Source organism: Lathyrus oleraceus, chromosome 5 (assembly GCF_024323335.1).
Source record: "Lathyrus oleraceus cultivar Zhongwan6 chromosome 5, CAAS_Psat_ZW6_1.0, whole genome shotgun sequence".
NCBI classification, from domain to species: domain Eukaryota; kingdom Viridiplantae; phylum Streptophyta; class Magnoliopsida; order Fabales; family Fabaceae; genus Lathyrus; species Lathyrus oleraceus.
In genome coordinates this window covers 241,466,234-241,478,513 of record NC_066583.1, presented here as the reverse complement: position 1 = coordinate 241,478,513, position 12,280 = coordinate 241,466,234, and the positions used below count along the sequence as shown (strand labels likewise).

General features: G+C 37.7%; 2 protein-coding genes across 2 annotated transcripts; both read right to left on the bottom strand.

Moving 5' to 3' along the window:
• Positions 1–577: 577 nt before the first annotated feature.
• On the bottom strand, positions 578–2,650 carry LOC127088035 (endoglucanase 1). Its single transcript, XM_051028946.1, has 7 exons — positions 2,432–2,650; positions 2,132–2,341; positions 1,863–2,063; positions 1,665–1,757; positions 1,402–1,563; positions 1,145–1,256; positions 578–1,068 (listed from the first exon to the last, which is right to left on the bottom strand). Exons 1-7 carry the CDS (start codon positions 2,648–2,650, stop codon positions 584–586), a joined length of 1,482 nt encoding a protein of 493 aa, XP_050884903.1. The 3' UTR covers positions 578–583.
• Positions 2,651–8,215: 5,565 nt separating this feature from the next.
• On the bottom strand, positions 8,216–9,724 carry LOC127079973 (uncharacterized). Its single transcript, XM_051020320.1, has 5 exons — positions 9,721–9,724; positions 9,171–9,590; positions 9,023–9,084; positions 8,564–8,968; positions 8,216–8,299 (listed from the first exon to the last, which is right to left on the bottom strand). Exons 1-5 carry the CDS (start codon positions 9,722–9,724, stop codon positions 8,216–8,218), a joined length of 975 nt encoding a protein of 324 aa, XP_050876277.1.
• Positions 9,725–12,280: the final 2,556 nt, after the last annotated feature.

Sequence of the window (12,280 nt, the reverse complement as noted above, 5' to 3'; positions counted from 1 at the left end):
AGTCCAACTTCAACTGCCCATAACTTTCTCATAAAAAATCCAAATGATGCAAAATTTATATCCAAATTTATTGTCTTGAAAAGATCTACAACTTTCATGTTTAAGGTGTTTTCATTTGAGGCTTTTTTAAGGGAGTCGCCAATTGGATTGGCGCCTCATCTTAAAAAATACACATAGGCGCCAATTGGATTGGCTAGGGCAGGTGCCCTAGCCAATCCAATTGGCGCCTCCTTGTAATTTTCAAGAGGGGTCGCCAATCCAATTGGCGCCTCCTCCTAAAAGTGGGGTAGATTGGGAATTTTCCTGAAAAGTGGGTTATTTTGGGAATTTCTTCGAAAAAGTGGGTTATCTCGGTAAACTTGCCCTCATTTGCACTCCTTAGAAGCAAAACATTATTCAAAATGTTTTTTTACTAAACTTTGGATTAAAAACATTTAATTTTTTCTTTGATACTTTTGATAAATATTTTCTAACCAGCCACACATCACTAGTAAGGGATCAATTAACTTGGAACTAAACAAATTAACAAAATAGATCTATCTATGACCAAGATCTTTTATGTGCTTCTTGGCAGCTAACTTGATTATTGAGCAGAGAAAAAAGCAAGAGCACCAACAAAAGGTGCATTAATATAAGTTGCTGGTTCCGACTGTTGATAATTATTTCTATCATCAAAGAAATTGTCATGGATATCAGGACCACCAACAATGGCTCCAACAAGAACATTTGGGTTAGGTGAGTCTGAATTGAAGTATTGAAATCCACTGTTACAAGAAATCTGTTGAGGCTGCTGGTGAATGGAAGGTAAAGAGGAACCTCTATGATGAATATTCTTTGGATACCTCTCTCCAAAACCAACCATATAAGACATCTTTGTTGGATTATCCCCCAAAATGTAATCAACTTGCTTTTTGGCCAAGTTTATGAGATTTTTTTCTGTGACTTTTGATGTTCCACACGAGATAACACCTCCATTTGAGCTGATATACTTTGCGTGTATTAAGATAAGAAAGGTTGTAGATGTCACATACTGTAAATTGCTCGCACTTCCTTTATACAAAACACCCCCTGCAAAAAATATATTTTAGATTAATCACTTTAAAACTTGATTCATGTTGTAAGGTTTCATTTTCAAATTGGTGACCTGGGGTGTATTGAGCCTGAAAACTAGAAGTTCCTGGTACTAGAGAACAAATGAAACTGTCTGCATGTGCATTATACAACTGGAACTCTTCAGAATTTTTCTCTAAGAATTCCTGTCACAATTCCCATAGGTTAATATGATTTATGCGAGTGGTAGATACATAACATTAAGTCAAAGTATATTTACTCGGTACTGGTACGTCACCATTTTAGAAGTACGCTTCATAGAGTAAAAGGGATGAGAAAAAGGGTGCGTACATTTGAAAGTAATATTTTACTTCCAGGTCGCTTGTCATCCCAACTGAAAGTGTAACCATCATCATCGGCGCCTAATATGTGACCGTTTGATTGTATGAACTCCATGTAGGAATTTATTCCAGAAGCTTTGTAAATCCATGATGCACCCCAAAGTAACTCATCCTATTTTTGTTTTATTTGAACGATAATAATAACAACATGTTGAGATTAATTTCATAACAGATCCATGGTGGAATTAAGACTTTAGGTATTAATAGTCTTACATTGTATCCAGAGTAAGAACAGTAAAATGGACAAACTACAGAGTTAAGAGAGTCATTGTAAGAGCCTCTGTAACTGTCTGCAAAATGGAATACCTGCAGAAATAACATTAATTGATTAACAAGAGCATGAAAATTGAAAAAACAAACAACTTAAAAGACGAAAATAGGGCTAAATTGTGTTTAACATGAGGAACAGACATTGATGGCTGCTATAAGCAATTTGGAGGAATAGGCTGGATCTGAATCTTTGAATACTAATGAAGAAGCTGCCAGTGCAGCTGCAGTCTCGGCCGCGACATCAGAACCCGGGTTTTGAGGTGATACCTTATACACATTCCGTGGAGTGTCCATATCCTCTGGCCTTTCCCAACACCCATGTTCCATGCTAGGCTCCCCAACCTGCAAACATGAGAGCATGTGTAATCAATCGTGCACTCTAAACATGCTCAGGGTCGCCAGTAACTCACTTGGACATATAATGTGTCTGGCGTTGTGGTGGCGGCCTTAAGAAGATAATCCGTGCTCCACCGGATAGCTTCTCTAGCATTGTCAATCTGGTCATGCATTGAGCTTCCAAATTCAATGACACTCCATGCTAGTAATGTTGTTGTAAAAGCCATTGGAAACCCAAACTTCACATTGTCGCCAGCATCATAATAACCGCCAACTAAGTCCACCTAAACAATATTTAATACAATTAACATGCATGGTTTAAACTAATTACAAGTTAACTAATGACTTAAATTTGAGCCTGCAATGTATAATACATGATAAGAAGAGCCATCTGATAAACCAGAATGTCCCCTCCATGTTACTCTCTGGTTGGATGGTAATCTTCCAGAACGTTGTCCTTCAAAGAATAGAATAGATTTTTCAAGAGCTTCATGATACTCTTGTGAACTGAAAGAAAAGCTTAGTTGATGAATGAATGAACAAAATGTTAAAATGAACAACAGGAAGTGTAAATATATTGCAGTGGAAGCCATATAGGAAGTGTGATGGTTTAATATATTGTGTTTATAAAGCAAATTGTTCATCACGGGACAATGATCACAATGCCTTCGCGTGGTTTATAAATTGTTTGACGCATATTCATATATAAAATATTTTAAAGTTTCCATACATAAAATAAAATAATACTATTAAATATGGTAAATATGCAAGATGTCCTTATAACAAATAAAAGAGGCAGTATAAGAAAAGAAATATACAACAGCCAATTAACCTTATTTGCACTGCGTAATGACTGCACCGTAAACTTCAATCTAAGGAGACGTTATTCATTGGTTAGAAGAAGGAAATAGATCCCCTTCACTATTTTTGTTTCTGCCATCTCTCCGGTCTAATATTGGCAATTGGATTTGAATTTAATTGTTTAATTTTCTTTTACTTTTTTTTCTCTTCCATGCTATTAGATTAAATTAATGGCTCAGATGGAAGTATAATGGAAAGCAGCATGTACTCCACACGAGAGGATCCAGATCCTTGGAAGAAGTATTGTAATAAACGGACAAAGTTTAACATTGACGGTGTTTAAAATGGAAATGAAGAGGTCCCGGGTTTTGGTGTTACCATGAGATTTTTGTTCAGTATTTCTACGTAAATATGTGATATATATATATATTAAACCAATGCTCCAAGAACAATGCCAAAACAATGCTCCAAGATTTTTGTTCAGTATTTCTCTCCTCCCAGAACAATGCTCCAAATACAGAAGAACAACCAATCGGAATGACGGTTGGTGGTGCAAGCACTTCAACAACCGTTGGAATAACTCCTTCAGTTGCGAGTCAGACGTTAGTTTCGACTACAACACCATAAATGGTGGTACCACCACAACCAACTAATTTTCTTGTTAATCACGCGGTTACACAAACCACTATAGGAGGAAAAAGACCTCCATTCCTTCCAAGTTTTACACTTCCTCCCGGTGGTAGGGAGTATCCATATGACATGCCAATGGTAGATGTAACACTCTGATCTCCGACTCGATATTTAATAAGATAATTCAAATGAAATTCCACAAATTAGAATGTCACGCATGCTTCACCATAGCATAAAAACACCAACCCAAAATAGTCATATGAAAATAAGCCGTAGAAATCATCAAGTTCGAAAAATATGTCTCAACAACGAAAAAACTCAAACATAAGAAATGAATAACTCAAATAAAAAATGAACATTCATTCCCCATCACTACATATTACAGCGACTCCTCTAAGACCCAATGATAAAAGTTAAAGAGGCATCAACACCAATCTTTAACTCAAACGGTTACTCCTATGCCTGCCTGATTGTATGTATCCCCGAGGAGCATAGACGCCACAACAACAAAAAGGGAGTAAAAATACATCTTACAGATGTTAACGGTGAAATTCAGCATCAGGATAATAATAACGAGTTATAAAATACATCATTCACATCGAAAAACACAATCAAATAAATAATAATGCAAATACAAATGTTAATGCTACCAACTCCTTCTCAAAATGCATGTGGTACCAAAACCTTTGGGATCAGAGATATGTTATTGATTTTCTCATGTCTCTGATTCCTCTCTGAACCGTGTTCCTCTCTGGACGTGAGATCGTCATAGTTCCTCTCTAAACCAGATCATCATTGGACCAAAGTCCTATCTAACTCCGAAATAAATGAATGCATGATCATAAACAAGATAAACATGCAACATCATAGTATTATAAAATCACAAACAACAAAACATCCTCAAAAAGGTTCCACTATTGAACTTATAAGTCGCAAATCACATACCATCATTATAATCCCATTAGATTACTATACTCAATTGCTAACGGAAAATCCGTCGAACGTTGGCCACTACGGCACCGCCGCCGCACAAATCACCCTCTGCCTCCACAACTGTAGCGCGACGCGACACCCCTGACCGTTGAGTCACTTGCCGTGCGGCCCCTCCTGGCGCAGCTCTGCCGCCCGCGCGTTCGATATTGTCTCCGCCAAATCGATTTTTCAAATTTATTTCAAAATTATCAATTTAAAAAAAAATAGATTTTCCAAATTTTTTAAGTTTCTGCCAAAAATCTGATTTTTTATAAAGAAAAATTAAAGTTAAGGCTTTTCTGTATTTGGGGAAAGTTTCATAAAATTAATCGGTTCAGGAAAAGAAAAATAAAGAAACAGAACAAAGTTTTCAACATCACGCATTTGAGAAATAAAATGACCCAAACAAAGTCGTTCGACTTTCCGGGGAAAAATCTCGACTCTACAGCAACAATCAACCAACAATCAACCAGACAAGCAAAAAATCCATACAATATCATTTTCATCAACACCAAGGTTATAAACCTACAAACAATATCACTTATAGAGACCGTGGAAGATTTATCTTAAATCTCCTTTTAGGATTTCAGAGCAATCATATACAAATCAATCGTACCAATAAGGTTTTGTCCAAACCTTATTTGATCAATTCACATAGATCGTAAGAAAAGAGACCATCACTATCCTGCATGCCTAAATCACCTATAAGAAGATAATCCCCCCTTAGCTTAGATTTCCAACAAAGCAACTCCTATGGATTCCTCTTCTCCAACCTAATTCTCCTTTCCAAAAATCTTGTTCTTCTGTCTCTTCTTTTCACGTACTGTAAAGTTTTTTCAAAACCTAGGTTCCCTACTTTTAAATTTTATATGGTTATACTATTTCTCAAAATTACAATTTTTGCCCAACTCATTCTCAACTTCACTCTTGTCACCTCATACTTTACTCCACTCACACAAATGACCCAATTCTCTTATTTATTCATTTAAATTATCATTTTAATTAAATAAATATTTAAATTAAATAAATATTTATTTCAAATAATGATTTAATCAGAATTTCTATATTTTCTACCATTTCAACTTATTACAAAATAATTAAATATGTCTAATTATCTGCGATAATTTCAATAATAATATTTTATTTATCTGCTCTCAAAACTCATAACCCCGATAATTAGTAAATTACCAAAATACTCCTACATTCCAGAAAAATATCAAAATTTAAATATAATGAATAAATTATACTAACAATTAAATAAAATACTCAATTTAAAATTTGGGGTGTTACAATTCTCCTCCACTTAAAATGATTTTCGCCTTTGAAAATTACCTGGCAAAAACAAATCCGGATAAGATTCTTTCATCTGGCTTTCCAGCTCTCAAGTCAGACTCCCTCTAGCATGTCATTCATAGACCACCTTCACTAAAGCAATCTCCTTCCCACTGAGTTGCTTCACTTATTGATCCTTGATCCTTATGGGCAATGCTTCAACAACCAGATTCTCTCTCACTTGCATATTGTCCATCTGGATTATATACGAAGGTTCAGGAATATACTTCCAGAGCTGAGATACATAGAAGACATGCAGGTTCGAAAGAGACGGTGGCAAAGCCACCCTGCAGGCAACATCTCCAATTCATTGGGAAATCTAATAGGGACCAATAAAATAAAGAGTAAGTTTCTTAGACTTCAAAGCCCTCCCAACACCAGTCACATGTTTGACTCTTAGAAACACACGGTCGCTCTCTCGGAATTCAAGAGCCTTTGTTTATCGTGATAGCTCTTCTTCCTACTCTGAGATGCATTCATCTTCTCTTGAATCATCTTCACTTTCTCTGTAGTTAGTTGCACAATCTCTGGTCCAAGTACAACACTCTCTCCAGACTCATACCAACATAGAGGAGTCCTACACTTCCTCGTATACAACGCTTCAAACAGTTCCATTCTAATGCTCGAATGATAGTTTTTATTATATGTAAACTCAATCCATATTAATAAACCATCCCAAGCACTTCCTTGATCTAAGACGCAAGCTCTCAAAAGATCCTCAAAAGACTGGATAGTCCTCTCAGTTTGACCATCGGTCTGTGGATGATAAGTAGAACTCAACTTCAGCTTAGTACATAGAGCTTCCTGTAAGCTCTCCCAAAACCTGGATGTGAATCTCGAATATCTATCTTACACAATACTTGATGGATTACCATGAAGCTTCAAAATCACATCAATATAAATCTCAACCACATCTGCAATGGAAAACTGATCTTAATTAGAATGAAGTATGTCGATTTAGTCAGCTTATCAGTGATCACCCAAATCGCATCAAACTCCCTAGGAGTATTCGACAAACTAGACACAAAAGCCATTGATATACTATCCCACTTTCATTCGAGAATATCCAGTGGCTGCATTAGTCTATACGGCTTATGGTGCTCAAGCTTTAACTTCTGGAAAGTCAGACATGAATATACAAATTATGCAACATCTTTTTTCATTCTTGGGAACCAAAACATTTTCTTGACATCTTGTTACATTTTGGTAGCCCTATTATGAATACTCAAACCGCTTTGGTGGCTCTCCTCCAAAATAGTCTTCTTAAGTTCCAGCACATCAAGTACACAAACTCTAGTCTGAAAAACTTTAGAATCCCATTCTCATCGACTCTAAAATCTTTGTATTCATTAACTAATGACAGACAATTAACTAAGGCTACATCCATCATTTGACTCTCTCTCATCTCATTAAGAAAACCATTTGTCAGCTTCAACATGCCTAATTTCACACTATCCACAGTCACCTTGCAAACCAAACTCAAATCTTTGAATTGTTCAATTAAGTCCAACTCTCTAACCATCAATGTTGCCATGTGCAAGGACTTCTGACTCAAGGCATCTGCTATAACATTGGCTTTACCAGGATGGTAGTTCAAACAAAAGTCTTAGTCCTTCAAAAATTCCAACCATATTCTCTGCTTCATATTCAGCTCCTTCTGATCAAACAAATACTTCAAACTCTTGCGATCGTTGAATACCTCAAATCTATAACCATACAAATAATGTCTCCATAACTTCAGCACAAATACCATAATTACCAACTCTAAATCATGAGTACGGTAGTTCCTCTCATGAATCTTCAGTTGTCTCGAAGCATAAGCTACAAACTTCCCATTTTACATAAGCACACCACCCAATCTCATCTTTGATGCATCACAATATACTACAAAAGGTTCCTTCAGATCTGGTAGAATATCATCAATAAACACCACTACAAACTGATCCAAATAGGGATAGAAGATCATATTCATATACTCCATAATTACACTAGGAAAATTAGACACACCAAACGACATCACTGAGTACTCATAGTGACCATATCGTGTCCTGAATGCAGTATTCGAGATATCTTCATCCTTTACTCGAATTTGATGATAACCCGATCTTAAGTCGATCTTACTGAAAACACAGGCAAACATTAACTGATCCATAAGGTCGTTGATCATAGGAAGATGATACTTATTCTTGATGGTGACCTTATTCAACTGACGGTAATCAACACACAGTCTCATATTACCATCTTTATTTTTCACTAATAACACTAGGGCTCCCCAAGGTGAAACACTAGGTCTGGCGAATTTCTTATCAAGCAGATCTTCCAGTTGACTCTTCAGCTTATTCAATTCTGCTAGAGACATTCTATAAGATGCTATCGACACAGGTCTAGTACTGGGTACTAAACCTATGGCGAACTCAACCTCTCTATGGCGGTAAATCAGTAATATCATCGGGGAATGCATATGGAAATTTACACACTATAAGCATATCATCCAACGTCTCTTTACCCTAAATTTTCAAGGAAAACATTTAAGATTATCTTTCATGAACTCTTCAACCTGCCTAGCAGAAATAAACTTCAGACATTTCTATTCTATAAACTCAGGAAACAATAATGTCTTGTTATAGCAGTTGATATAGATAGATTGAACTCTAACAATTAATACCCAAGATAACATCAAGTTGACTCAACGATAAGAAAGCTAAGTCGATGCCAAAGTACCTACCATATATTGTCAACATAAAATTTAAACAAACTAAGGAAGTAGTTACCGACCCATTCGTTGGAGTATCGATAACCATGTTTCCATTCATAGTAGACACCACAAGACCCAGTCTCTTAACACAATCAATAGATATAAAGGAATGTGTCACACCAATATCAATGATAGTAATTAAAGGAATATCATAAATGAAATAAGTACCTCGAACCAAATTATCAAATTTGGAGGCCTCTGCACCACTGAGAGTAAATACTTTTGCACCAACTTTCACATCTTGAGTCTTTTTATGCTTCTGACATTGTGCGGTAATATGACCATTATCTCCACAGTTGAAACAAGTTACCACAACACTATTACATTCAACGCAGGTATGCCTTTCCTTTCCACAATTTAAGCATATCAAGGTAGTACACTCTAAAGTACGATGCCCAAAGCTAAGTCGATGCCAAAGTACCTACCATATATTGTCAACATAAAATTTAAACAAACTAAGGAAGTAGTTACCGACCCATTCGTTGGAGTATCGATAACCATGTTTCCATTCATAGTAGACACCACAAGGCCCAGTCTCTTAACACAATCAATAGATATAAATGAATGTGTCACACCAATATCAATGATAGTAATTCAAGGAATATCATAAATGAAATAAGTACCTCGAACCAAATTATCAAATTTAGAGGCCTCTGCACCACTGAGAGCAAATACTTTTGCACCAACTTTCACATCTTGAGTCTTTTTATGCTTCTGACATTGTGCGGTAATATGACCATTATCTCCACAGTTGAAACAAGTTACCACAACACTATTGCATTCAACGCAGGTATGCCTTTCCTTTCCACAATTTAAGCATATCAAGGTAGTACACTCTAAAGCACGATGACCATTAACCTCACATTTGAAACATTTGAGAGCAGCATGAGCACCTCCCCCACTATGACTCTTCCCACCATTATTCTTCTGCTGAAACCTCTGTTTACCTTTACCATAGGGAACAATATATGGATTTCTGCGATTTTGATTACCACTTCTCTTATCACTGACACTCTTGTAATGAGAGGATATAACACAGTTATCTTCATCATAGATACGACATTTGTTAACCAGCACGGAGAACTGGAGGATTTCCTAATATCCAATAAACTGCTTAATCTCTGGGCAAAGGCCATTATCAAACTTAATTCATTTGGACACCTTAACTTTTACCCATTATAATGAGGATATAACCTAGACAATTACTCAAACTTGACAGCATAATCTGCAATGGTCATATTCCTTTGCTTAAGTTCAAGAAATTCCACTTCTTTCTTGCTACGCACATCAGCTGGGATATATTTTTCCAAGAATGCTCCCCTGAAAATGGCCCAAGTGATCACTGTACCATTAGCCTCAAATACTTGTCTAGCATTATCCCACCAGTACTCAGCTTATTCCGATAGCATGTAAGCACTATAAAGAATCTTTTGAGCGTCTTCACAAGACATCACTCAAAAGATTTTCTCGATATCCTATAACCAAACCTGTGCACCCTATGGATCATACCTTCCTTTGAAGGTTGCTAGCTTGTTTCTCAGAAACCTGTCCAATCCACGAGATTCAACATTTTGAACTTGTGGATCCTGCCGAGCTTGCAAAACTTGAGCCAAAGTTGCCAAGGCATCAACAATAGTGTGATCATTTCTTTGTTACAACAACAAACGACTATTAGAAGAAACATTGTATCGATAACATTCACATACCTGTCATACACTAGGAAACATTTAAAATTACAAAAACCTGGTCGGGCAGACGCACCTTCTCGGATACCACTATATAACACCCTAATCCCCGACTCGACATTTTATTAAGATAATTCAAATGAAATTCCACAAATTAAAGAGTCATGCACCACAGCATAAAAACATCAACACAAAATAGTCATATGAAATTAAGCATCGGAAATCATCAAGTTCGACATATAAGTCTCAACAACAAAAAACTCCAACATAAGAAAAGCATAACGCAAATAAAGAATGAAAACCCCCTCCCCAGTGCTACATATCATAGCGACTTCTCTAATACCCATTGATAAAGTCTAAAGAGGCATTGACGCTGTCGCATCCGCGAAAAACAACCGGCGGGCTAAAACAAAAACACAAACAGAGCCGCCACTGCGCGTTATTTATCCCAAGATAGGGAAAGGAAACGCTCAGAGAAACCTGGAAAAAGCATGGTCTCGCGACCAAAGAGAAAGGGTAAGGGAGTCGGTTACGCAAGGGGAAGGTATTAGCACCCCTCACGTCCGTCGTACTCGACGGGATCCATGTTCTAAAAGAAAGAAAAGGTTGCTAAAACATCACACCCACACACACACCGAAGACAACACAGGTGGGGTTAAGAAGAAGAGAGCTCGATAGGACGCCGGACATCACCTCCTGGAAATGGTAGAAGTGTAAGCTCTATCCTCTTCCGCAACCAATCCTCGAATAATGGAAAATACCGACAGTTAACTTTGCCAAATGGAACCTTTCCTTTCCTCTGAATGTTACGCCATGACCCAGACACCTGCATCAACTTGGCCTGATTGCCCTCAATCGGGAAGTAAAAGGACTCCTGAGTCTCACACTCAAGGGGAGGAACCTCTGTAGCAAATCCCATCTGTCTCCTAAGAAGCGTTGGGTTGTACTTAATGCAACCCTGAACTCCTATGAGAGGCACATTGGGAAAATCCCCGCAGCTATATATAAAATTTCGTCCAGCCAAACCATTATGAGTCCATGCTATGTCATCAGCCCGCAACCCCATCAACCTGAAGGACCACTTGACCGAAGGATCAAGATGAGCAAAAGCACCTCTGGAAGGCAAATACCCCATAAACCACTTGAACAGCAACTGAGCACAGCACCGGATCAAACCACCACGCCGCTTCTCGTTCCTGTTATGAACCGAGTAATAGACATCTCCGATCAGAGTAGGAATAGGGTTTCTCTGCATGAACAATCTGATAGCATTATGGTCCACAAAGCTCTTCTGATTAGGAAACAGAATAATCCCATAAATGCTTACAGCCACCAAAGCACAAACCGTCTTCCAGTTACCCACTGCAGCATGTTCCTTGGCATTAGCCTCCAAGAAACTCAAATGAAAACCAGGAAATTTTCCTTTCTCCTTCAACCCCTCCTTAGTCACTTCCGGACTCAAATAAAGAGCACGGGAAATCCCAAGGACGTCAGGCTCTCTCCTAATAGCACAGAAAGGAATCTGATCGCGGATCTGAACACCCAGGATGCTAGCATAATCCTCCATCAGAGGTCCCAACAAATAGTCCGGAAATACAAAGCATCTCAACCCCGGGTCATAGAACTGGAGAAGAGTATGAATGACGCTCCTGTCACTGTCAGTGAGTCTGAAAACCATCTTCAGGATACTACCGTATGACTCTCTGAACATCCCCACATGGTCGGGCGTAATCAATGCAATCATATCTCTCAACTCATCAATCTCTGGGTTGAAGAAACTGTAGGCAACATCATGCTTCAAACCGGTCCTCATATCTGAACAGGAAGTCTCTCAACCAGGATCTCGATCAAAATGCCCCTGCATATGGATAAACATGTGTTAAATGCAAATAAATGCATTATATAATGATGCTGATGAATGAATGCAATGCATTGCCATCCTCCAAGCCATCTGATCATCTGTTGCTCTGAACCACATCCCCGATCTCTGAACTGATCACAACCATCTGAAGGCGAAAATGTAACCACAAATCCGACTCAAGGGTTCC

Excerpts from the sequence above, each read along its gene's own strand:
- LOC127088035 (XM_051028946.1), bottom strand. The coding sequence starts at position 2,650 with ATGGCTTCCACTGCAATATATTTACACTTCCTGTTGTTCATTTTAACA. Across the intron at positions 1,564-1,664 it reads GTTCTTACTCTGGATACAAT|GATGAGTTACTTTGGGGTGC; the intron begins GTAAGACTATTA and ends AAACAAAAATAG. Across the intron at positions 1,069-1,144 it reads TCAGGCTCAATACACCCCAG|GGGGTGTTTTGTATAAAGGA; the intron begins GTCACCAATTTG and ends TATTTTTTGCAG.
- LOC127079973 (XM_051020320.1), bottom strand. Across the intron at positions 9,085-9,170 it reads ATTTGATAATTTGGTTCGAG|AGACTGGGCCTTGTGGTGTC; the intron begins GTACTTATTTCA and ends GATTGTGTTAAG. Across the intron at positions 8,300-8,563 it reads ATACTCCAACGAATGGGTCG|GGTAAAGAGACGTTGGATGA; the intron begins GTAACTACTTCC and ends TTGAAAATTTAG.